Source organism: Coccinella septempunctata, chromosome 4 (genome assembly GCF_907165205.1).
Source record: "Coccinella septempunctata chromosome 4, icCocSept1.1, whole genome shotgun sequence".
Lineage (NCBI taxonomy): Eukaryota > Metazoa > Arthropoda > Insecta > Coleoptera > Coccinellidae > Coccinella > Coccinella septempunctata.
The window spans coordinates 17,695,821-17,723,800 of record NC_058192.1 but is presented as its reverse complement, the minus strand read 5'-3'; the positions used below and the strand labels follow the sequence as shown (position 1 = coordinate 17,723,800).

The following is a 27,980-nucleotide window of genomic DNA, read 5'->3' as shown; positions in this document are numbered from 1 at the left end:
CAAATTTCGCTTCTGAAACATTCGGGCGCAAAGCGCGAGAGGTCACCACATTAATTAATATAGCCCGCAACCAGTAAAACGCTTAGATAATTACTAGATTCGCAGGTAAAACATCAACAACCGTGTATACTACGAGTGCCACCGAGTTTGTCGAAGTTGTTCACGTATATCGCTATACCTGTGCGGTCAAATCTTGTGCTGATTTCGCTGAAAATGTACTACTTTCGACTCTTCGTCCTGTGAAAGTGTAAGATTGACGCTCGGGGTGCAAGGGAGGACTCCCGAAAAAGTGAGGTCCAACTGGAGTAATTCAAAATGTTTTGGAGTCATTGACAGTTAATAACCAAGAGCAACAGGTGAGACGACGGACACGTAGCTATTGTTACCGTACCTGACCGACCGGATAGTGCAGCGACTTGTAACCCTTGAAATTTTAGCATTTTTTTGCCGTGCGACTAGCCACATCCTTCAAAAGGCTTATCGAAGTTCGATTTATCGGATTTTGAAAACGGATCTGACGAGTTCAATACTGAGGTCATGTGTCTCATCAGCGGTTATACATACATAATACCGGTTTTCTGCTTACTGACGTCTCGTGTTGTCACGGAGATATACAGGGTGAATCAAGCGATATTGGCAGGCGATTTTTTTATTTCGAGTGTCGCTCCTAGAATGATGCACATATAGGAGTTAATTGGGTACTTGCATACTTCTGTTACATGAAGAAGGTGTACCTAGTCTTCTAATCTTCACATGTAGGTGATAATAAACATAATGAATCGATGAGAAAATAAAAAATTAGTCAAAATTCCCTAATTATGATGTTTTGATCATAACGTGAAAAATTGACCTATTTTCTTCAAATCACTTTCTTATCACATGTGCCCCATATTTTTTGAACTGAAATCTTAAATCCTCATTATTATTTCAAGCTTTACTGAACAGATACTAGGTTCATCTTCGCCTACATTGAGCTTTATCTTTTTCATGTTAAAATTTTGCGCCCTCTGTAGAAAAAAGAACTTCTCATTCAGAAACAGACCCAAAACATCTATTACCTACATGAACATTCTTAATACGTTCCAGATATGGAGGGTATACCCTCCATAGTTGCAGCAGAGAATCAAAAACGATTCAGTGGCAATGTGCGGCTTTCAATTCTGTAAACCTAATGTCTAATTTTTTTATCCTTTGAAGGGACGGCTTAGTCCAAAACTAAAAATTGCGAAAAAGTATAAATTCTAGATTCCGACTAACAGTTTTCGATGAATAGAAAGTTTCTTGCGGCAAGTAATGAAAGTACTAATTAAAAGTCCCAAAGAAGGTGATTCTGCAGATTTGTCGGTGAATTCTCATGGAATGGTTCATCATCAGATAAATATAGGACAAAATGGATAATGAAAGAGCAGTCAAATTTTCGAGAGAGCCTTAGGTTGAATGAAAATGTTCCATTGTTCCTTCAATGCATGAGTAAATGAATAAATATTACTAATTTAGCAATCAATATATCTGCAGAGCAGGTAAAAAAGACGCATAAAATCCATATCTTCGGTATTTACTATTTTATAGAAAAATGTTTAAACATTTTCATTTCAAATTATGCAACTATTCATGTATAATTGAATCTACCAGGGGTTGAGAGTAGTTAATTATTTTTTAAGTGGCAACCCTCAATTTTTGTGTCACAAATGAATGGACCTTCTGGCTTTTATTGCCAAGGATGATGGGTGTTTTTTATCAATCTTTTTCATTATAGGGATAAAATGGTTAAAGTAATCGAATTCTAATCTTTTTATTATGTATTTTGTGGTCAATGACATACAATTCAAGTTTTTGAATTAATATCGAAAACATATACCTACCTAGCTTTTTCGTAGGTTAGTAAATAATAAAATCTCGATTACGAAAAATAAATTTGCAGCGTCTCACGAGGCTGACGTGTATGAATCACAAATTTTTTTCATTTAAATATTAAGAAGACAATTGGAAAAACCTTTGGCACTTTTTATGAATAGATAATATACAGTGTTTTTCCATTCGAAATAAGAAAATTCTTTCGGAATTGCAGCTCTCTGCATTTCGCTCCTAAAAATAGTCTTTTTTTAATCTCAAAATCAGGTCATATGAAAATCACTGAATTTGGTACACATGAGTTTTACGATATGTGAAATCTCATAGTGTTATCTATATTTTGGAGATGGACCCTTTTTACTGCACCACAATGTCTTTGGAACCACTAAACTTTATTTCAAACTTTTCCATGAAGGCAGGCACGTCGAATAGACGCATTATTTGTAGGTAACCTGATCCAAAATTACCCATAGGTACATATATTAGCATCTTCTTAAAATTCCTACTGTCTCTAGTGTTGAGTCTAGATATATAGAATGTTGGTAAATGCAATTCCAGCCTTTTCAACATTCATTTATTAGTCCAAATTCAATTTTCTCAGAAATATCAGGAATAAGATACCTGACAGATTTTTCCTGTTATAATTTACAACTCAACCAATCCTTCTGAATAAAGAAACTGTCTCGTTTCTCTTGACTACAAATGTTATTCGTATTGTATAGCTTCAATTGATTCACTAAAACAGATGTTCGTTCTGATCTTTGAATCTTCATGGTTCCGTTGAATGACCATCAACATCCTCATGCGTTCACCTTTGTTCATTCATACACACCTACAGAAACATGGCGTGAACCTTTCTTCTAAATATATGCATATAATATTAGTCCCAGAGACAACAGTTGTCTCTGTAATCCTATGAAATTCGTTCATTAGCTTATTGGTTTAGTGTTAGATCCTAGATCTTGACAAAGTCAACAATTTCAAAGAATTTGAGAGGAACAATTATTAGATGCTATTTTCCCAATGTAAGACTGTATTTTATATGAGAGAAGTTTTTGTTGAAATAGTTATAACCATCCATTGGATATCAGTTGAGTCACTACATCAGTAGTACTTTTTAGAATTACTTTATTAATTTTCCGAAAACCTATTTAAATTTCAGTCAATGAAAGCTTGACAAATTGATTTGTTGTCGAATTTCATGAATTTAATTTCAGTATCCTATGAGAAAATGAACTACCATACCACTGGTCGGTTTGTAATTTATTGTATTGTTGTTGTTTGAGATAGATCAGATTTTTTTTTTTGTAGTTTCACACTTCATATTCACTGTATTCTAAAGCCCGTTTGCAACAGCCGAGAATTCTCTAGAGAATTTACTCGAAAATTCATGCGGCGTGAATTATTTACCGTTGCATACGCACTTTCGGTAGAATTCTCTGTCCACTTGCATACAAAATAATCTCTGTCGTTTTCTTGCGAGAATTTTGTAGAGAATTCTCCAGAGAATTCTCGGCTGTTGCAAACGGGCTTTACACATTTAATATGTTATAGAATAGAAGCAAAAGAAAAATTCGATAATAAATTCATCAATGAGAAATGTCTAATTACTTAACTGTTCATCAGAGATATCTAATGATTACAGTGTTCGTTTAAAATAATCGAAATAAAAACAACGAAAACATGAGAAAGATAATATGATTACATGGTCAAGCAATCGGAATGATTCTTTAAAATAAAAATCAAAAGAATTAATCGGAATTACGTTCAGCAATTAAAATCCTTTCCGTTGGAAGTGTAATTCTGGATATTTCATAAAACTCTATTTATGCGGAATAATCATGACAATTGAAGGTTCAAATTATTATCAGCTCTGATAAGTTAGAAATTATCTATCCAACAGCAACGCAATGTAGAAATATTTCCTAGTATTTAAATTACAGTAAAAATCATCAAATATCGATTCAAAGCTGAATATTTCAAGAATTTGTAGTATCAATACTGGAAATAACAGTATAAAAAGATCATTTTGTCAAAACTCAAGTCAACGCGGAAAATCGGCTGATTTAGAAAATCACTTCATTATCCGAACCACTGCGTCTCGCCGGCCGAGAAATAAACCAAACGAAAGTCGAATAATCATACGGTGCCAAGGTTACACTTTTAAGCCTGGAGCGAGGTTGGAAAGGACTAAAAAAGTCAGAGAAAATTGAGATTTCTGACGTTTACCAAACATTAATGTAAACACATGTCCGTTTATCTAACTGACAAAAGTGAGTTTAGTACCTATCAAGTAGATACTTAGTACCGATTTTTCTAATAGACCGAATAATTCATTATGGTTTTTCCAGGTGGATCTCCTGACCTAATATCAAATATTTTTAATAAAATCAGTATTTTTGGCGAGTATTTCTCATGAAGATAACAGGAAATTTTCAGTAGAATGATTTCAAGGGTTGAAATTGAAATATAACATAAAAATCATGTAGTTTAACATATCTGAGGTATGGAATTTGTGTATTGTCGCAATATCACTGGATTTAATGAATTCTCTTGATCTATTGTATGATTCTTGCTGCCGGAGCAGATTCAAAAAAACATATTATGTTCTCCAGTTTTCAACATTCGGTTAACTGAACTGATAGACTTCCAGAAATCTATTATATGAAATGAAATTTCGAAGTGATTAAGAAACTTCCATCAATGAGTCTATACCAATTTTATGAGTTCATCATTTGCTCAAATTTGGCAAAATTTTAACGAAATAACGTTTTGGTCGATATAAGTGAAAACATAAGCCGTCCAGGCTTATTGTCGTGAACCAATAAAGATATATGGTTGAATATCAATATAAAAATTTGGCATTGTTAGATAAGTGAACTTTATATATATAGGTTTTGGCATCTATCGACTTAATATGAAAAGAAATAAAAATATATCTCTTAAACTGTTGAACCTGTTGGTACTGCACCAAATTGAAAGATGCATTTTTATAAAAATGCCAGACATCTGACTCCATGAGTCACTCTTAAAACCCTCCAAATTTCATTAAATTGTAGCCCATGTTCTGTTCTGTTAAATAATCAGAACATATTACTATAAAGTTTCATTGAAATTAATCCAGTAATTTCTGCGTGAAAGACTAACAAACATCCATAAAAGCTTTCGCGTTTATAATATCTATTAGATTTCGAAAAAAATAATTAAACGAACTACCACTACTGATATCCCTCGAGGGATCAAGTCCCAAAGTCCTTCGCATTTCTTAACAGACACTCAGTATATATAATTATCTATGTCTATCTTTAATAATTTATTAACCAATTTTATCCGTTATAAAAGTTAACTACACATGCTCCTCTATTATAAGCGATTTCGTAAGAACTCTGTCAACAAAAGTCTAAATAAACTGATTTGTCATACCTGTGGTAGTGAAATAATGAAAATTCTTTCCTTATTTCAGACTGAGTTAATGAATTGCCGCCACAATGGTCATCGTAACAAGGGTGAGTTGAAATTTTCAAATATTTTTGTTAGAATAGCTTCATTACGTTCGTTCAAAAATCATTGTCATCAAGCAGGCTACGGAATTTTGGGAGTCGATATTCTGGGTCTAAAAGTAATTCTCAGTATCCCAATATTGCTGTTGAAGTGTTTGATTATCGATTTTTCCGAAGTAAGGCGTTATGTTAGCCTTTTCCGTGAAATAGAAGGTGTTCAATGTTCAAAGAAAAAAGGACGTGATCGACCAAAGAAGAGAACCCCCAGAGTTGATCAGCAATATTGAAAATGTGATGACAGAAGCTTCACGAACTTCTGTACGGGGTTTATTTCAACTGGCTGGGGTCTCCGTTGGCACATTTCACACAATTTTGAAAGGACACATCAATTTGTTTCCATATACAGGGTGAGTCTTTGACTCGTACAAATATTTTAACAGTAGATTCTTGAGTTCAAAAGAAACACTTTTTTCCTATATCATTTTTTTCGATTCGGACCTGCTAAAAAGATAAAGCCATTTTAAGTTTTCGTAATGAGCGTTAACACCCCTTGAAAAACAAAATTTACTTCAGAATAACTAGATAAATCTGTGACACTACACATCTGTGGATCTTATTAAAACAGAGTTGTATCATCAAATTACTCGAAAAGGGCGCATAATATGAAGAAATATGAAGAATACTTTTATTTTACAAAATGTTTAAATATTCATTTGATAGCCTCCAACCTTATTTCTAGAGTTGGGTTCTTTGAATTTTTGGTATTTTTATGGTACGTAATGGTCATAATGAGAACAGTGGAAACCGTGGGTGATATCTTGTGTTCGAAAACGATTCATCAAATAAATGAAAAACTATATTCCGCAATTCATTTCATTAGATAAAACCGATTGTGGGATAGAACTAAAAATAACATGGTGAAGGAGAAAAAGTGTTTCTTTCGACCTCAAAAATCTACTGTTGAAATATTTGTACGAGTCAGACTCACTCATATATATTGACGTGTTATCAGAAAACTGAGATTCTGCTGAGACTTGGTTTCATCTTTTTGGATATGTACCTTGACTCTCAAAATATGAGGATGTGGAGAAGTAAAAAAAAAGGAAATTTTTTCATTGAGACACCTCTTGATTATAAGCAAATAAGAGTTTGGGAGATATAAGTAGGAGGCGAATTGTGGAACCTATGTTCTTTGATGGCACTTCAACAGAGGAGCGTTAAAAAAAGAAAATATCGTAGATCTGAATTCAATTTTAAAAATGGCCCAATAGTCATTTTTAACAAGATGGAGCCAGGAGCCAGATCACAGGGTCAGTAAGCTTAGCTATAAGTAGATTGATCGGTATTGAATCTGCCAGTTACTTTTCTGAAAAAGTGCATTTCCATACAAAATTAATATATAAAGGTTAATATCATCAATGAAATGAAAGAATATTGGGATTCTTGGACTAATTTTCTTTCATTTCATCTAACTAAATGGACGATAACCTAAGAACAACAAATATCATCAATGTTTCAATGATGAAAAAATTAGGTTCAGTCCCAATACAGCAACCTTCAAAATTCCATAGCCTGCTTGACGACGAATTTTTTTGAACGCACGTTACTTTTGGGATGGTTTCAGAATGAAGAAAAAGTTTTCTTTGAAATCAGCATGTCATTCAATCATTTTTTCAAAGTGGCCTAGTTGAGTGCAAAACAATCGATAACCTTGTTATGAAATCTAGCACAATTGCATAATTCTCCTATGCCTTCACTCTCATCTTCATATAATCTCCGTATGATTACATCCATAAATACTGCTCTAATTACTACAGCGTTGATTAGAGTAACGACATTATGCATTGCCCATTGCTCCCATCATTCAATTTTTTTCTGTATGTACAGGAATGCAGAAACCCGTCCCAGATAAAATAAGAATAGAAATATGATTGTCTACAATCTCTGAAAATTCGTGATTTTCAAATATGTATTACCTTTTCGTTCCACGATCGAACAATAACCATTCTTCCAACATTCTCATAAGTGGTGATGTCAATATTGTCAATTAATTATCACTTCAATTCAAAAAATATTCCTTGAAGGTCCAAAGTTGAATCGCACTCGAGAATGCATTAATGGAACATTACATCGAATTTATCGGTTGTGGAATCTTGACATTGACTGATTATTTATTCAAAAATTCCAGTCGATTTCGTGAGGAAAAATATAGTGACCAGAATTTTGAAACAAAATTAATGTTTCTCGCGACATACAACAAACAAAAAGAGGAAAAAGGTCATAATAATAAGTTTTTTTGAATTATCTCCTATCCTGAGCTTCAAATTGTTTTCGCATTCATTATAAAAGTTGTAGAGCATAACATTTTATACAAATTCCGTGTGAAGCAATTTTTTCTACGTTTTAACATTTTTGAGATATATGGCGATGAATGCACTGAGTTCCTATATTGACCTTGGCCTTTCATGTGTGGCTAAGCACCTCCCCCTTATCACCTTTTAACTCGAAAACGGTTAAGAGTACTTAAAATTGCTTCAGACAAAAATTGTATACAATTTTATCATCTACAACTTTCATAATGAATACAGAAACGATTAGAGGTACAGGAAAGGAGATATTTTGAAAAAATGCCTTGTTATTATCTTCAAACTATCAGATTGAGAAAACTCCCCCTGATTAGTGTCAGATTAATGGGTCAACACGTCTGTAACACCGAGATTAACCATCTGTATGAAAATCTGACACGCTCGAATATGTAAAAGTAACGATTTTTTTTGCATTTTAAAGGACCGCTGTGACCTTGAGTCACCTCGGTCAGTCTCTTGAAAAGTAGCTTCCTTTGGGTCCAATCAAAATATCCTCTAAAAATCTGGCAAGCTCGAAAAAAATTTTTTTTACCATTTCCAACTCTTCCGTACGTCCAGCCCCACCACGCAAATTGTCAGATTAACATGAATTCATTATCAGAAACACGTAGTCTCTGTAAGGGAAAATATAATGACCAAAATTTTGAAACAAAATTAATATTTTCCGCGACATACAACAAACAAAAAGAGGAAAAACGGTTAGACAGGCCGAATTTCATTTGACATTTTCGATATTATGCAGTGTGGAAAAGCCAAATGTAATAAATTCATTATCTATATATTCAGTAGAATATATAACACTTTGAAGATCTACTTCAACACATAATTTTTCTGATAAATTCAATATTAGGTACATCTTAGTTTTTGATTTATTTATTTTATTTTTTTATGTATTTATTTTACCCTGATTGTCCGTAGGTACCGAAGTACCCCTCACAAGTTCTGTGAGCTTGTACGAGTTCGGAGAACCAAATTTCGCTCATAACTTTATTTTGTTTTTTTTCTATTTTGATTTTTGCAATAATTATCATCATGATAACATTTCTGAATAGAGAATGATGCAGCCTTTCAAACGATATATCACAATCCCAAACTAAGCCATACTTCCTATTTAAAAAATTGGGGGTTGTACCTGTCTTTCGTAGGGCTTTGAAGGTAGGGTTCGGATTTTTACGAAAAAGAATGACAATTTTTTGCATTTGGCTTTTCCACCAGTGATATCGCCCTCTTATTTGATCAACATCAAATCACTTGGTTTTTTTATTGCAGTATAATCATTGAAATTGAAAATTGCCCCATATTTTATTTATTACAGAAGCATTTTCGTACTTTTAAAGAAATCTATTTTGATTGTGCTATTCATAATTTTCTTAAAAATTAATCCAGTTTTCTGAAACTACATTTTGCCTGTGCGAATTTTTCAATAAAAGTCTTATTCTGTGTGGGTGGCTAAATAGGACAAGAACAAAAGAGATCTCGTAAAATGGACGAAAACTATTGTGAATTACTAGTATAACCGCAAAATAGACCCCGACCATCCACAAAGACCATCGTTTGTTTTGATGCGGTCCAATTGGTAGAGATACCGGAAGTGACTTAACGCTTTACCGGCCAGTTCTACCCACGGGACAAACGAGGAAGTTGGATCGATATAAATTGAAAATGTAGCTTTCAACTTGGTACCGGCCACGTGTGGTACCAACACTAAGTTCAGTCCGAAAGTTTTTTCCGATTTGGACAATTATTTTGAAATAATTTAGCGTTTCGTAGCTCATAGACATATTAAATTCGACCTAGATTATCAAGAATGCCAAAACCGCATCTCTCTATCTTCTTTTGTTTTCAGGTTATGATTGAAAACTCATTTTTCGGCTTTGAATTGATGCCCCTATTTTCACTGATATCGAAAAACAAATGTAACATTCTACAGACACTTTTTTATGTAGAATGCAGTTTTTTTTTAAATATGATCCCTATTTTTTTACGTATTCCAGTTCCATATTTTTTTCTGATTCAGAATGAATTAAATTCAGGGTGACTCTTCGACTCGCACAAATATTTTAACAGTAGATTCTTGAGGTCAAAAGGAACACTCTTTTCCTATACCATTTTTTTCCGATTCGACCCTGATAAGATATAGCCATTTTAAGTTCTCATAATGAGCTTGACCACCTATGAAGAGACAAAATTCCCTTCAGAATAACAAACTAAATCTATGACAATACACATCTGTGGATCTTTTAAACAGAGTTGAACTCAGCCAAAATACACAAGTTTCCGAATATCAAAGATATTTTTTATTTTTCAACATCAAATGACTTGAAAACGGCGCATTATACGAGAAAATATGAGGGATACTTTTATTTTACCAAACGTTCAAATATTTATCAGATAGCGTCCAACTTAGTTTCAAGAGTTTGGTTCGTTGAATTTTTGGTATTTTTATGGTACGTAATGGTCACTATGAGAGAACTGGAAGACATGGGTGATATGGGTATTCGAAAAAGATTCATCAAATAAATGAAGAACCATATTCCGAAATTCATTTCATTCGATAAAACCGTTTGTGAGATCTGAAAATAACATTTTTTGCCATGCAATTTTTTCCGATTCAGCCCTGATGAAAAGATATAGCCATTTTAAGATTTCATAATGAGCTGTGCCAAAGTACCCAATTTTTCAAATTTCCAGATACTTTTTGAACATCAAATCAATCGAAAACGGCGCTTATGCGAGAAAATATGAAGGATATACTTTTATTTTACAAAACCTCCTTAGTTTCAAGGGTTGGCTTCTTTGAATGCTTGGTATTTTTATGGTTGTTATTGTTCGAAGAGTAAGTGTTTTAATAAAAATTCTATTTTCCCAACTTCATCCAAAACGGCTCCTTCAAGTTTTAAAATAAGATATATACAGGTCCCCTCACCCTTTTTCAAACATCTAAATTTATCTATGGTCAGCCATGTTTTTTATACAGAAATAATATTCATTGTATGAAGAAAATCATCCAGAAAGACGAATGAAAAATCTGTCCACCCAACTACCGACTTTCATTTTGGAAACTATTTAACATGAAAGAAATTGTTATGAAAATCGAGTGCTATACAACAACGATCTATGCATGATTCTGAAAAAGAATATTTAGAAATGAGACATCTAAATTCTAAACGACATGTCGTAACCATTCGGGCTGCATGAATTATGAAGTACAACTTTGCACTTACAATCAAAATACCGCAAAACTTCAATAAGTTATCTGTATGAAAAGTAACCCATCAAGAATATTCCTAGGAAAGACATTCCTCGATGTCTGTCTCTCAAGAGAAATATTCGTAACGGTAACAGCAAGTTATGTGTTGATTACCCAGCTGAACGCCTAGAATAGGAAGAATGGACACGGAGATGACCACAAAATGCTGCTATTTATAAATATTGATGGGAACTTCTTTACAGAGAGAGAACTGAGCAAATATCACGTATCCACGTGTGAGATTTTTTAGCAAGTGTGATGTGAATGTATCTACTACTGATGTCTTATTATTACTAACATATTTGAACACTCGTTAATAATTTAGCTAGTACAGTACATATAAAGGTGTTGTAGATGAATAACTGATTGGCATTCTTCTTTGAAGCTAAGTCAACGAGTATACAGTGTGTTAATGAATAGTTGTGAAAAAAATAAGCTGTGATTCCTGGTCAAAAAATAGTGTGGGTCCTTCATATACTTTTTTATAGATAGGTATAGCTCCCCTAAAGATGGCACATGAACAGCAATTTCTATTTTTTCTGACAGAAATGATAGATAGTAAATGTCTTGATTTCGGAAAGGAGGGTCGCCACCATCAAGTTTTTACCCCATCTCGAAAAAATTGTAGATCCTGGGCTGAATGTAAAGTTCTAACAAACACCAAAATTTCCACTCTAATTTAGGTGGGGAGCCCAAAAAGGAAATTCGGAATTTACTCAAGCGTGTCAGATTAAGATAAGGGGAGATACCTTGGACTCTGTAGAGTACCTATCTCTACCAAAAATTAGACCTGTATATAAGGGGAATTGTCTAGGACAGCCTGTCAGAATAGTAAGAAAAAAAAAACGATTATTTTACATAATCCGTGTCAGATTAAGATATATGTGGTTAATTACATGTTGAAAAGTATATATTCTCTTAATCTGACAATTTAAGCGTGACGAAAATATGTGGGTGGGCGCCAAACTTGCAAAAAAAAAACGTCAAGTGTCACATTTCGAATGCGGTGGCTTTTTTTCTTATTTTGAAGCTAATGATTCAAGAATAACGGAAAAAATATAATCTGACAGTTTGAGCAAGCCGAAACAATAAAAATTGGCCATAAATGTCACGAAAATAACTTTTTTTGAATTATCTCCTATCCTGAGCTTCAAATTGTTTTCGCATTCATTATAAAAGTTGTAGAGCATAACATTTTATACAAATTTCGTCTGAAGCAATTTTTTCTACGTTTGAACATTTTTGAGATATATGGCGATGAATGCACCGAGTTTCTACAACTTTCATAATGAATACAGAAACGATTAGAGGTACAGGAAAGGAGATATTTTGAAAAAATGCCTTGTTATCATCTTCAAACTGTCAGATTGAGAAAACTCCCTCTGATTAGTGTCAGATCAATAGGTCAACACGTCTGTAACACCGAGATTAACCATCTGTATGAAAATCTGACACGCTCGAATATGTAAAAGTAACGATTTTTTTTGCATTTTAAAGGACCGCTGTGACCATGAGTCGGTCAGTCTCTCGAAAAGTAACTTCCTTTGGGTCCAATCAAAATACCCTCTAGAAATCTGGCAAGCTCGAAAATTTTTTTTTACCATTTCCAACTCTTCCGTACGGCCAGCCCCACCACGCAAACTGTCAGATTAACATGAATTTATTATCAGAGACACGTAGGGCATATACAATATCTTAATCTAACACGTTCGATTTTTTACATCTTTGAAAACGTGCAGACGCTTTCCCCACCAATGAAAGTTCATACATCATAAAACCATTTTTTTTCTACCATTTAATCTTCAAAATCCACTAGGTTTCCACGACGCTCGAGCAAATTCCGATTTAGCATTGTCGGCTCCCCAACTAATGTAGCCGATTTCGAAAATTGGGTTTTTCTAGAAAAATATGTCAGTAAATTGTAAATAATTGAAACTTATTTATGTATAACAATGAGTCAGGAACGTCTACGACCTACGTGACTTAGCTATCTCAGCCTTAAAAATGACTGCATTTGAGAAAGATTCTGATGTTGATGAACTACTTAAATTGGGGAGAAACCTTATATCCTGGGTTGAATATACTTCTCACAAACATCAAAATTTCCACTTGAACGTAGTCCCCTTCAGACACTAATCGATATGTTTTCCTTCGAGTATATAATCCTGAAAAATCCAATTAGTCGAAGAAATTCTTATTGATCTATTGACCCACATACATTCGTATTAAATACTAATTATTCATTCTACTCAGACCAGAGAAGGAAATGCAGTATCATATTTAGCCCATGTACTTTGTTTTCTCTTCCGAATAAAAGAATGAGACCTAGCCTACGATAATTATCATCGGAAGTATTTGCAGCAGTTGCGGTGGGTACGAAGAGCTTTTGCGGAATAAACCAACGCAGTGTTTTTTGTTGTTGTTACACCTTAGTTTGCTTTTAATCAGCTTGTTTTTTATGTGTGGTAGTATTGAGTTGGTGCCGTTGGTGGTAATTATACTGTGATTTTGATAGCACTAAAACCTCAGATCTGAGAAATCTAACCATACCGTATAAATCTTTTCATAAACCTTAATAAATGGGCATTCCGAAATAATTGGGAAAATACTTTGGATATCTCTGTCTCTGTCTCATTAAAATCTAGTTCTAGATGTTTGTTATTTTTGTTATTGTACGAAAAAATTGCGGAATTATTTTATATTGTGGTTGAAAATATATTTTGATGAAAACATTTTTACATCTTCTTTGTGTTGAGATTATCTGTGAAGTAATATTACTGAGTGTCCTATATAGCTTGGTCTGCTAGATTCAAATAATGACTCGAACAGCTGAAGCTTTGTCCTACTTCCATTGTTCGCAGAAATTTAGTATCATCCGTTAGGATCCCATAATGTCTTGGTAATTTTGTCATTTTTCTTTCTCAGGGCGATTACATATGGATAGAGCCAATCTCAGGAGACGAATTCGATGTGGCCATAGGGGCAAGGGTGATATCGACAGAGGGCCGGAGGATCCTGGTCCGAGATGATGATGGCGTGGAACAATGGTTATCTCCCGACAGGAGGATAAAAGCCATGCATTCCACTTCAATCCATGGAGTGGAGGATATGATCGGATTGGGTAAGAACATGGATCCATTATACAAAGAACATCAAAACTCATAAAAATTTTATGGGTACCTATACAGGGTGATTCATAACTATTGGGACATAGGCTAAGGGCAGATTGTTTGGACCAAAATATGGCGATAGGACTAAATATACCTCGATAAAATATTGCTGTGGAAAAAGATAGAGGGCATTAAAGTTAAATTTTTTTTCGTTTTTTGCTAATAATTTCACTGTATATTTTTTCATCCATTTTTAAGAAAAACACAATTGAACAGTTCAGAGCATCGGAAGAGGATTTGAAGTAACGATTTATTTATTTAATTTATTTGTTTCGACGATAAAGCATAATTAAAAACAATGTAATAAAAAGAATAAATTTAAATTAAATGTTCTACGTGGCCTCCTCCGACTTCTATGCATTTTCTAATTCTTTTAATAAAGGACTTTCGAACTTCGAAGAAAATATTATTCTGTCCTGTTATAAAAAATTCAACTTTAACGCCCTCTATCTTTTTCCATAGCAATATTTTATTGAGGTATATTTGGTCCTATCGCCATATCTTGTGGTCCAAACAATCTGCCCTTAGCCTATGTCCCAATAGTTATAAATCACCCTGTATATTCCCTGAGTAATTTTATGTCAAGTTCATATAAATATAGGTACCCAAATGCTTAGTTACGGAGCTACAAGGTGTTAAAAGTTTGATAATACATAGTAGCCTTTCGTACAGCATCGATTTTCTCGAAATTTGGTTGGAAAAAAATCAATATTCAATAGTTTTAGTTTTGAAATATACCAGTAGCTAACGACAAAAAAATCGGGGGAATAACCCCTGAAAAAATATCACCTTGTAGATTCTCGATATTACTGGGCATGTTAGATTATGAAGAACCAGTAGTACAATGCATATTTTAAGTTTGAGCCGAAAACGTCAAAAACAGCAGAAGTTATAAAGAAAAAACTAAATGAAAATCAAACTTTAACACCCCGTAGCTCCCTAACTAAGTGTTTGCTGACCCATCTGTGCGGTTACCAAATTTTTCAGGGAATATACTCCTGAAACTATTGTATTGAATTTTCATACACGCTGTATGAAAACACAAAACGAAACTTACATGGATTCAACCATACCATTTTCAGGTGTAATTCAAAAATGATCAATTGAAATTCAGATTAGTTGGTTTCGTTTTCAGAAATGGTTATTTGAAATTCAGTTTAGTCACATTTCTTCGAAGTAATATACAGGGTGTGAGGATTCGATTTGCACAAATGTTTTAACATCAGATTCTTGAGCTGAAAAGAAACTCGTTTTTCTTTTACCATTTTTTCCAATTCGGCCTAGATGAAAAGACATAGCCATGTCAATAATGAGCTACACCATGCCATCTCTTGAAAAAAACAAAAGAAACTGGAAGATGTGTTCGGAAAAGATTCATCACATCAATGAAATACTATATTCCGAAAATCAAAATCATTCTGTTCGGTAAAATCGTCTGTGAAATATCAAATTTACAGTTTTTATGGAATTTCAATTAACAGCCTGTATCTTTTCAACCGAGCCGAATTGGAGAAAATTGTTCAGAGAAAAAGTGCATCTTTTGACCTCGGGAATCTTCTGTATTTTCGGAAAAAATACTTCTTGTGGTATAATCAGATGAGAACAGGGTACAATCAAATACCCAGTTTTAACGAAAATTGCATTCATTGGATCAATTTTACGAATCGAAAGAGTTTGGAAAGTTTTTACCAAAAACCATGATAAAAATCTATAATTAAACTAAAAACCGAATCACATATTTTACACATACATTTATTTCCACGACACGTGTTTTGATATTACCTTCACTCACTTGAAGATGCTAGATGCTACAGTGTTTGCGAAACATTTGTCGTGGTTAAATAACTCATAGTGAAAATGATGTTATTCATTTTTTAATTGACTTCACTTCTAATATCATTCTTTGAATTTTTATGACTTTTTGGAGTAAAACACATTAAATGGACTATATTTCGACTTTCAAAGACATTTCCCTTTTAAAATACTATTTTGTATGAAATATTGGGTCATCCCATAAAAGTGTTAGTATTAGCATTGTATAAAGACCACCATGGTCTTTATACAATGGTATTAGTCTCCATTGTTAAACAAATCACACTCAATCCGAAAATTTCAACAGGTGATCTTAGAGGAGAGGCTGGTATACTCAGGAACCTTTTGATCAGATACGCTGAGAACTTGATATATGTGAGTAACGATTTATTTTTTCAATTTGATGACTCACTTTGTAGATGCCACCCTGTAAATTCCAACTGCGTCTTTTTTACAGCTTACTGAGGTTTTTTGCATTGTCCACACCAGTCTACTTGACCAATATGTTTACTCTTCCACAAAAATAATTCAGTATCTTATAAGACATTGTGAGAACCTGGCCTAAATCGTATTGCCATATTCTATGTTGTCATCAATTTCACTAGTCCTTATAAATAGTTAGATACACCAGAATTATGAGAGAAAATGACTTCCCGAATCAGTCCTTTACACCCTACCAATGCCTTGCATCCAGTGTTCTGACTTTTGGCCGATTGTTTTCAAATATTATTAAAATGAGCCTCAGAATATAGTAAATAGACAAACCTAGGGACATACATCTCTTAATTAATTATATTATTTTTCAATTAGACCTACACCGGATCCATCCTGATAGCTGTGAACCCATACCAAATACTCCCAATTTACACTGCAGATCAAATAAAATTGTACAGGGAAAGAAAGATAGGAGAACTGCCACCACACATTTTCGCCATAGGCGACAACTGCTACGGCAACATGAGAAGATACAGGCAGGACCAGTGTATAGTAATTTCCGGTGAATCGGGAGCAGGAAAAACGGAAAGCACAAAGCTGATTTTGCAGTACCTTGCTGCCATAAGCGGTAAGCACAGCTGGATCGAACAGCAGATCCTGGAGGCCAACCCCATCCTGGAAGCTTTCGGAAACGCCAAGACAGTCAGAAATGATAACAGCTCCAGGTTCGGAAAATACATAGACATACACTTCAACACCAGTGGCGTCATAGAGGGTGCCAAGATCGAGCAGTATCTCTTGGAGAAGAGCAGGATTGTGTCGCAGAATCCGGATGAGAGGAACTACCACATCTTCTACTGTGTACTGGCGGGTTTGGGTAGAGATGAGAAGATGAAGTTGGAGCTTGGAGATGCACAGCAGTATAGATATCTCACGGGGGTAAGTTTTTTAAAGAGCATTTATTCAAAATTTTCTTACTGAATTTGGACCCACACTTCTAGTCGTCCCATTAACTTGTTATTTAGTTGGTATCAATGTATGGCTGTCTTCGACTGAAAATTATAAAATTACAGACTCTTGGGCAAAATAAAAACGCTCTCTCCTTTGAACCAACCCACAAAAATTTTGAAACATATGATATATTTATCTGATTGAATTGTCAGTAAGTCTCTCTTATTAACTCACCGACTTCTGTTTTTCTAGGGAGGTTCCATAACTTGCGAAGGAAGAGATGACGCTGCAGAATTCGCCGACATCAGGAGTGCCATGAAAGTCCTTCTATTCTCAGATCAAGAAATATGGGAGATCCTCAAACTCTTAGCCGCCATACTTCACATCGGCAATATCAAGTATCGAGCGACAGTGGTAGATAATTTGGACGCTACTGAAATACCAGACCCTACAAACGTCCATAGAGTAGCCCATCTTTTGGAAGTTCCACCGCAACCACTTATCGACGCCTTAACCCAAAGAACCCTCTTTGCGCATGGGGAAACAGTTGTGTCCACCCTATCCAGGGACCAAAGCGTGGACGTTAGGGACGCCTTCGTGAAGGGTATATACGGTAGACTCTTCATCCTGATTGTCAAGAAGATCAACACTGCCATCTACAAGTCCAAAGAGCGCCAACGCACTTCCATAGGTGTATTGGACATTTTTGGCTTCGAGAACTTCACACACAACAGTTTCGAGCAGTTCTGCATCAACTTTGCCAACGAGAATTTGCAACAGTTCTTTGTCCAGCATATTTTCAAGCTCGAACAGGAAGAATACAATTTGGAGGCCATCAATTGGCAGCATATCGAGTTCGTCGATAACCAAGACGCCCTGGATCTGATAGCGATAAAACAGTTGAATATAATGGCTCTGATAGACGAGGAAAGTAAATTCCCCAAAGGAACAGATCAGACGATGTTGGCGAAACTGCATAAGACACATGGGAGCCACAGGAACTATCTGAAGCCGAAATCAGATATAAACACTTCGTTCGGACTGAACCATTTCGCAGGAGTAGTATTCTACGACACCAGAGGTTTCTTAGAGAAGAACAGAGATACCTTCAGCGGAGATTTACTCCAGTTGATCACCATATCCAGAAATAAGTTCTTGCAACAGATTTTCGCCGGTGATATAGGCATGGGATCGGAAACTAGAAAAAGGGCGCCAACGTTATCGACCCAGTTCAAGAAAAGTTTGGATTCCCTCATGAGAACGTTATCGAATTGTCAACCGTTCTTCATCCGTTGCATAAAACCAAACGAAAACAAGAAACCTATGCAGTTCGACAGGAATCTTTGTTGCAGGCAGCTGAGGTACTCCGGCATGATGGAAACCATTAGAATTCGAAGAGCAGGATACCCGATAAGACATGCGTTCCGTGATTTCGTTGAACGTTATAGGTTCTTAATTTCTGGGGTACCTCCAGCACATCGGACAGACTGCAGAGCAGCAACTTCGAAAATATGTGCTGTTGTGTTGGGGAAATCCGACTACCAGTTGGGTCATACAAAAGTGTTCCTAAAAGACGCCCACGACTTATTCCTCGAGCAAGAAAGAGATAGGGTACTCACAAAAAAGATCTTAATCCTGCAGAGATCCATAAGGGGCTGGGTATATCGCCGAAGATTCCTAAGACTCAAAGCCGCAACAATCATAATCCAGACATACTGGAAAGGGTATATTCAACGACAACGATACAAAAAGATGCGAGTGGGATATATGAGATTCCAAGCGCTAATCAGAGCCAGGGTTTTATCGCATCGTTTCAGACATCTTCGAGGTCACATCTTAGGCTTACAAGCCCATTGTAGAGGCTACCTAGTTAGAAGAGAGTACGGTCACAAGATGTGGGCCATCATAAAAATCCAATCTCACGTACGGAGAATGATAGCGCAGAGAAGATTCAGAAAGATCAAATACGAAGAAAGGCATCATATCGAAGCGTTGAGGCTGAAGAAGCAAGAGGAAAAAGAACTGAAAAGTGCTGGAAATAAGCGCGCTAAGGAAATAGCGGAACAGAACTACAGGGAGAGGATGTACGAGTTGGAAAGAAAGGAAATGGAATTGGAGATGGAGGACAGAAGGAGGGTCGAAATCAAGAAGAATCTCATCAACGATGCGGCCAGGAAGGCCGACGAACCTGTCGACGACTCCAAACTGGTTGAGGCCATGTTCGACTTCTTGCCTGATAGCAGCAGTGAAACTGCAACACCAGGTAAGATTAAAATAATTCCGCAGTAACTTAGTTCCTTGAATCGGTGTTTTAGAAAGTTCCACCCTTTTAATTTTTGTTGAAATTCATTTTTTTCTTCTAGTTTTTGTTTTATCGTTGTTCCAGGCTATACTTCTAACAAACCTATGCAACTAGATATATCTTCCAGTCCTTTGTTTCAGAGAAGAAAAGGATTGGAGACCTCCAGCGATGTAGCTCCACGAACGAAACGTGTGTCGATAGTATCTTCAGAAGTATACAGCATATAATTCATTCGACGTTTACGGCTTTTTTTTGTGTCTGTCAATGCATGGGAGATTCTTAAGTTCTTCGTTTTGGTTATTTGTTCCCACTATATTCGTTTTTTATTGGTTTTTTTCACATTACTCAGAGAAATTTCGAAATGCTTAGCTCTATCATTATTCCTTTTTTTGTCATATGTATTTGTTGATTGGTGTCGATTTAGTAAAATTCTTCAACTACAAAAGTGTAGATTTCAATGATTGTTACTGAGGTGAGTTTTTCTCAGGATCTTTTCGCTCGGCCTACTCAGCTTAGAAAGAATCCAGTGTACCAGCTTATTTTATCTATATTTGTTCCATCTCATTGTATGGTGTCAAAGGATTTTCATTTAATTTGCAGCTATACCCAGCTAGTATTATCTGGGTGTACTTGTCATAATTCATATTGCTTCTGGGACATGTTGATTTTAAGTGTCTGAATAAAATATTGTTTCAGGTCGCGAAACGTCAGTTTTCAATGATTTGCCATCTCAACCATCGGAAAACGAAATAATAAGTCCAATGCATGCATCATCCGATGATGAAGAAGATCTATCTGAATTCAAATTCCAAAAATTCGCTGCCACTTATTTCCAAGGGAATGTGGGACATCAGTATTCTAGGAAACCACTTAAACACCCTCTTTTACCGCTGCATACGCAAGGAGATCAATTGGTGAGTTTAAAAAAATGTTCTTGATCACACAATATTCCTTGAAGTTTGCATTTACTCAATTGACATTTTTTATAGGCCGCTCAAGCGCTTTGGATAACCATTCTTCGTTTCACCGGTGATCTTCCTGAACCACGATACCACACAATGGAACGAGACAACACATCCGTGATGTCCAAGGTAACAGCGACTTTGGGTCGTAACTTCATACGGAGCAAAGAGTTTCAAGAAGCCCAGATGATGGGCATGGAGCCAGAGTCATTCCTGAAGCAGAAACCAAGGTCTATCAGAAACAAACTAGTCTCGCTAACCTTGAAAAGGAAAAATAAGTTGGGGGAGGACGTTCGAAGGAAACTCCAAGATGAGGAGTACACCGCTGATAGTTACCAGAGCTGGTTAGAATCACGACCAACATCAAACTTAGAGAAGCTGCATTTCGTGATCGGGCATGGTATTTTAAGAGCAGAATTAAGGGATGAAATATACTGTCAAATTTGTAAACAATTGACGAATAACCCTTCGAAGTCTTCTCATGCTAGAGGATGGATACTGCTCTCCTTATGTGTTGGTTGCTTTGCCCCATCTGAAAAATTCGTCAACTATCTTCGTGCCTTCATCAGAGAAGGTCCGCCAGGTTACGCGCCATATTGCGAAGACAGATTGAAGAGAACCTTCAATAATGGCACAAGAAACCAGCCACCAAGTTGGTTAGAATTACAGGCAACTAAATCGAAAAAACCAATAATGCTACCGATAACATTCATGGATGGTAATACGAAGACTCTACTTGCAGATTCGGCCACAACAGCAAGAGAACTCTGCAACCAACTATCCGACAAAATTGGTTTGAAAGACCAGTTTGGATTTTCCTTGTACATAGCCTTGTTCGACAAAGTTTCCTCGCTCGGAAGTGGCGGAGATCATGTGATGGACGCAATCTCGCAATGCGAGCAATATGCGAAAGAGCAAGGTGCGCAAGAACGTAATGCTCCTTGGAGGTTGTTCTTCAGGAAGGAGATATTCGCTCCGTGGCACGAACCTGGTGAAGACCAAGTCGCAACGAATCTTATTTACCAGCAGGTTGTACGAGGAGTTAAATTTGGGGAATATAGGTGCGATAAAGAAGAAGATTTAGCTATGATAGCTGCGCAGCAATATTATGTGGAGTATGGACCAGATATGAACACTGAAAGACTTCTAACACTTCTTCCTAGTTACATACCAGATTATTGCCTGACTGGGGTAGAAAAAGCGATAGATCGTTGGGCCACATTGGTTGCGCAGGCATACCGAAAGAGTTACTACGTAAAAGAAAAGGCTGAATCCTTACGTGTGAAAGAAGACGTAGTCAGCTACGCCAAATTTAAGTGGCCCCTTCTGTTTTCTCGCTTCTATGAAGCTTATAGAAATTCTGGCCCTAATTTACCCAAGAACGACGTGATAATAGCGGTGAATTGGACGGGCGTATACGTGGTCGATGACCAGGAACAAGTACTTCTTGAATTATCATTTCCCGAAATAACTTCCGTAGCTAGTCATAAAACCAACAAGGTTTTCACGCAAACATTCAGTTTGAGTACCGTGAGAGGCGATGAGTTTACGTTCCAAAGTCCAAATGCTGAAGATATAAGGGATTTGGTGGTTTATTTCCTAGAGGGTCTCAAAAAGAGGTCGAAGTTCGTCATAGCCTTACAGGATTATAGGGCGCCTGGAGAGGGTTCTAGTTTCCTGACTTTCCTAAAAGGAGACTTGATAATTTTAGAAGAGGATAGTACAGGAGAGACAGTATTGAATTCTGGATGGTGCGTTGGAAGGTGCGAGCGAACGCAAGAAAAAGGCGATTTTCCAGCTGAGACGGTTTATGTCTTGCCCTGTATGTCCAAGCCTCCGAAAGAGATCTTGATGCTATTTTCTGCAGAAGGTGAGTTGGAAATACGAACTACATACAGGCAGCACAAAGCATGCTCCCGAGTGGTAAAGTTACAAAACAACTCATATCTACGCCCCTATTTCTTATCATTTTGTTCTTGAAGTAGAGGCTCGAATTGAAAAAGTGAAAATTTCCGTATTCATTAATCACTTTGGTGATAGTTGAGTAACAGCCTTGAAACAAAACATACATTCATTGCTCCGATTACTTATTTTGATTTGAGGCCCATTTTTGGAGTTTGTTCTGAATACAAAATATGCACTTTTTTGGTTTAGAAGAAAATATTTTATCATACAGAATATCCATAGGTTTTTTTTGCAACTGTTACTCAAAGATTATTATTAGGTAACTCTTTAATATTTGCTGTTACTGTTTGGGAGCTGTCATTGTAGAGAATCGAATTTCAGTTATCCTGTTCAATAAAAATTTCATCTTTCAGGTGCTGAGCATGGGAGGTATCTTAGCAGACAATACTCAATGAACGGTCTAGATAACAGAGAGAACAGACCTCATACACTAGCAGAATATTCCATAGACCACTTCAGGCCTCCCATGAAAAGGACGATGTCGAAAGCTTTGACTTTAACATCAGGACGTAGAGGAGGTGGGGCCGATGACCTATGGAGACACAGTAGGGAGCCAATAAAACAACCTCTACTGAAGAAATTACTCAGTAAGGAGGAATTGGCTGAAGAGGCATGTTTCGCTTTCACAGCTATCTTGAAATATATGGGAGATTTGCCTTCGAAAAGACCTAGATTGGGAAACGAGTATACCGATCACATATTCGATGGTCCACTGAAACATGAGATACTAAGGGATGAAATTTACTGCCAGATAATGAAGCAGCTAACCGAAAATCGAAATAGGTAAGTTTCACGCAAATTCAAGTTCTTGTAGTATAACCGTGCGCATCGTTTGGCCACGGCCTTCTAAAGACTCGCACGCCGCACGCTGCTAGAAAAATTTATTTTTTCTACCCCCGTGCGTTTTTACTTACTTTCTCGCATTCATTTCTGTTTCGAAAGTGTAGGAGAGTGAATTTTTCTTCTGCTATTGGCGGAGAGTAAAGTTTTCTCGCACTAGTGCGGGGAAGTGTTATTTGAGAAACTGAAATAGGTGAAGAAAAATGGAGAACGAAAGGTCGTTGAAAAATATTTTTTCCATTTTTTGCGTAAAGCGAAGCGGGGTTCGGTCAAAGGCAGTTGCGTGAGAGAAAGTCTCTTTCCGCAGTTGAAAGGAAAATAGCTATTCTTCTTTAGTTTGCAGCTTCTATTAAAATATTAAAAATGTAAACTCGGTTCCCCGGAAATTATACAGTCCTGTCTCAATTTCTTCTACTATTCATAGAGAAATATACCTATATTTTTCAGATTATCTGAAGAACGTGGTTGGGAACTTATGTGGTTAGCAGCCGGACTGTTCACATGCTCACAAAACCTGCTCAAGGAACTTACTGCATTTCTGCGCAGTAGACGTCATCCAATAGCCCAAGATTCATTGCAAAGGCTCCAGAAAACGCTCCGAAACGGCCAAAGAAAATATCCCCCGCATCAGGTGGAAGTCGAAGCCATCCAACACAAAACAACGCAGATATTTCACAAGGTTTACTTCCCGGACGATACCGATGAAGCGTTCGAAGTCGATTCCAGCACCCGGGCTAAGGATTTCTGCCAGAACATTAGCCAGAGGTTGAGTTTGAGGTCCAGCGAAGGTTTCAGCTTGTTCGTGAAGATAGCGGATAAGGTGATATCCGTCCCTGAAGGCGACTTCTTCTTCGACTTTGTCAGGCATTTGACCGATTGGATCAGGAAGGCTAGGCCAACGAGAGACGGGATAACGCCACAGTTTTCGTATCAAGTTTTCTTCATGAAGAAACTATGGACTAACACTGTGCCTGGAAAGGATAGGAATGCTGACCTCATATTTCACTTTCATCAAGAACTACCTAAGTTAGTGAGGGGTTATCATAAGTGTTCTAAAGAAGAAGCTGTAAAATTGGCAGCTTTGGTGTACAGGGTTAGATTTGGAGAGAGCAAACAAGAACTGCAAGCTATACCGTAAGTACCGCCACCGTATTATTTTTGGTGTATTCCTACGATGGCGTAATTTTCGTTTATTCTTCAGTCAAATGCTCAGAGAGCTCATACCCAACGACTTGATCAAAATACAAAGTAGTAATGACTGGAAGCGATCCATAGTCCAGGCGTACAATCAGGATGCTGGTATGAGTCCAGAGGATGCTAAAATCACCTTCCTCAAGATTGTATACAGATGGCCCACCTTTGGTTCTGCCTTTTTCGAAGTGAAACAAACCACCGATCCCAATTATCCAGAAATGCTGCTGATCGCCATCAACAAACACGGAGTCAGCTTGATTCATCCACACACAAAAGTGAGTTCTCCTCAATTTATATCACTGAATCTAAACTAAGGTACCATACTTTCGTATATACGAGATTAAGTTGAAAAGACTCGTACGTTGTGAAAAAAGACAAAAACTTCAGTTTTCTTACTATAATCTACACGCTGATGGAGAAATACATCAATTTCACAAAAACTTCATGTTGTTCCTTAAAGACATATGCTAATATTTAAAGTGATTCCAGGGTCCATTCCAAGAAAAAATAATTCATATTCAAATTGCTGTGAACACAATCCTAACTTTTAAGATACACAGTGTGTGATAAAGTTTCGAGAAAAAATCTTTTTTCTATGTAACTACCCTGGTACGATTGTAGATATTCTTGTGGAAATCAATACACGACTTCTTTCCAATCAATGCATTTTATGATGTAGAAACAAAGTTATTATTTTGCCAGTGGTTCCGTAAGGGTCTTGCCGTGAATATTTTTGTAGAAAAAAATAACGGTACATCACCTATATGCTCTCCCTTAAACTAAAGACTATTCGAATTTCTCATTCAAAACATATTTTTTCTAAACATAACCCATTATTAAAAAAAAAAATTATTAGGACTATATTTATACCCCTAATAAAATATTTTTTCGTGCGCTTTTCATAATCGAAGTATCAATATCAGTATTGTTATTCTATTTTTAATCTGGTAAAACCGTCACTTTGAAGTGCCATCCCTAGGCTTTCTTTTCAGTATCTGTCATATGATAAATATATTATATCATATGTAATTTATGACTGTGATTTCATTCAGTAGAGAGGATGATTTGAAGTAGCCGAAAAGAATACAAAGGATAAAAACACACTTTTCTTTTAGTGCTGTATTTCTTATGAATACCGGTAGATTCGGGTGACTTGGGACAGTCCTGTAACTTGGGACAATTACCCCCCTTGCAGATTCCTTTGTTTCTTACCATTAATGAGTGAAGGGACAAACTTAAGATAGTGTAGCGTCTTTTCCGTTAGTTTAGCAATTAATTCCTGTTGAGTTTGCCGTGACCAGAGCGTTTAAATTGAAAGGAAAAATAAACGAATTCAGGAGAGTAAAAGCGCGTTTTTTTTATTGCCCTTATACTTTCTAGTGTCCTGTACATATGTTTCACTTTGTGCATGTGTAATTTTTTTTTCTGGATACGTGGGATATTGGGATAGTAGATATGTCATGAAACAAGGTTGTTTACAAATCAAACGGCAACACGAATCTCATTCATTTATTTTGTTGTTTCAAAGGGTGACTTGGGACAATGCCGAATAGATACAAGCGGCGTATTGGCAGCAGGAAATATGCCGATTTTTCGCAGGATATTATTATTTACGTTATTTCACAAATAAATCACCAAAGAATGAAAGAAATCAAAGTTCCCTTGTTTTGTTTAGTTTTTTTACATTTGAGTTGCAATATATTTTCTTTCGCTGAAATTTCCTTACCGAATTTCAACTATATAATCACAAATTCTAATTTTTCAAACCTATACACCGTCCCAAGTCACCTATTTCATTTGAGAGTTGAGAAATCAATAGATTTTAACTTGTGTCCCAATAAGCCACCCAAATCGGTGGGTGACTTGGGACAAGTATATTTTATTTTTTTCGAAATTTATATCCGAATTCTGAAGCATGGTATATATCCTAATCTGAGTCATTAAGCATATTCGAACCTCTTTTTTAGATAAAAGTAGGTCACTGTTTTAAAAATATGACAAGTTGAATTCAACAATCGTCCCAAGTCACCCGAATCAACGATAGTAATGTTAAGGCAATGCTTTTTCTTGCCTGTCCAAACCTTTGAAACAATTCTCAAAATAAAAGCTTAATAAAACCGCTGTTTCTATGAGTTTTGCAATTATCTCTAGCTAGCTCACATTTAATATTTTTTCAATGATGACACAACTGAACCACTAATTATTTACTCACCACATTATTAATATTTGCTTTTCATTAATTACTACGCTGAATGTATTCAGAAGTCTATAATGAATGAACACGCTCATTTAATCGCAGGAAATACTTCAATTTGACATGTATTCATCGTGAGAACCTCCAATTATCATTGTTCTACGAGAATATAACTTCTTGTCCCGCTACCTGGTTTCTGATTATCCCACAGAATATCGAGAATGCAATTTTTTTCCATTCAGGGACATTTTATGCAGTGAAAACATCTTATTTGAATTTTCAGTCATGAAATGTAAATGCAAGGGTACATGTTTTTTGCGTCCAGGAGGAAAAAAAACTGTTCCGAATAACGAAAAAAAAAATTATTAATCTATTAAATTTTGGCCTGAGGTCCTTCAGTGTAACGTTAAACCAAGAGAAATTTCAGACAATCATTCACAATGTATTCGAAGAGAAGAATCAAAAATATTACTTTGACCATTTTTTTTTTCTAGGAAATTCTGGTCACCCATCCTTTCACCCGGATATCTAACTGGTCTTCGGGAAACACCTATTTCCACATGACCATAGGAAATTTAGTCAGAGGATCGAAACTTCTTTGCGAAACTTCCTTAGGATATAAAATGGACGATCTGTTAACATCCTACATTTCTCTGATGTTAACAAACATGAATAAACAACGTAGCATTAGGGTCAAATAAGTACCTATTTGTTTTCCGTTATTTTATCTTTTTCATTTATACAATCAGGTTCTTCGAAAAGTCCAGGGGTTTGTATACAGTCCGTCCATTGTTAGTCAATTATTACAGTTAGTTTTACTGGTTATGCGTTAAATACTCATGAATTTATATCTGTATATGAAGATTGAGAACCATATTTATTTAAAGATGTATATTTAAAATATAATTATGATAAATTTGCTTTTTTTGCTTCCTGATATATCCTTTCGAAAAACGCTACTTAACTTACCCGAAGGTTGTCCAGGAGTGGATAAAAAAAAAGAGTTCGCGAGAGATTCACTGTTCTCGTTCAGAAAAAAATATTCTTTATCTGTTTTTCTGTTGTTATTCTCCTCAATTCATTAATTGTTGATCAATAGAATTGTTAGAGATATTTGGGTCCCGTCTAATTGTCTATTGAAATACAGGGTGGAAAAATTAACTAGGTACCACTCTTAGATCCAATTTT

General features: G+C 35.9%; 1 protein-coding gene across 2 annotated transcripts; it reads left to right on the top strand.

Moving 5' to 3' along the window:
- The first annotated feature begins 105 nt into the window (after positions 1–105).
- Positions 106–27,712, top strand: LOC123312550 (myosin-VIIa). 2 transcript variants are annotated; one of them, XM_044897030.1, is made up of 13 exons: positions 106–356; positions 5,315–5,357; positions 13,893–14,088; positions 16,257–16,324; positions 16,760–17,323; positions 17,588–19,598; positions 19,722–19,826; positions 20,334–20,551; positions 20,627–22,469; positions 22,918–23,347; positions 23,852–24,538; positions 24,606–24,873; positions 27,287–27,712. In XM_044897030.1, exons 2-13 carry the CDS (start codon positions 5,340–5,342, stop codon positions 27,491–27,493), a joined length of 6,615 nt encoding a protein of 2,204 aa, XP_044752965.1. In that variant the 5' UTR covers positions 106–356; positions 5,315–5,339; the 3' UTR covers positions 27,494–27,712. The 2 variants fall into 2 exon arrangements, with proteins under 2 accessions (XP_044752965.1, XP_044752966.1); XM_044897031.1 differs by lacking the exon at positions 19,722–19,826.
- The last annotated feature ends 268 nt before the right edge of the window (positions 27,713–27,980 follow it).

Coding starts and splice junctions, on each gene's coding strand:
- LOC123312550 (XM_044897030.1), top strand. Junction 16,325..16,759: donor ACGCTGAGAACTTGATATAT/GTGAGTAACGAT, acceptor TTTTTCAATTAG/ACCTACACCGGATCCATCCT. Junction 24,539..24,605: donor CAAGAACTGCAAGCTATACC/GTAAGTACCGCC, acceptor TTTATTCTTCAG/TCAAATGCTCAGAGAGCTCA.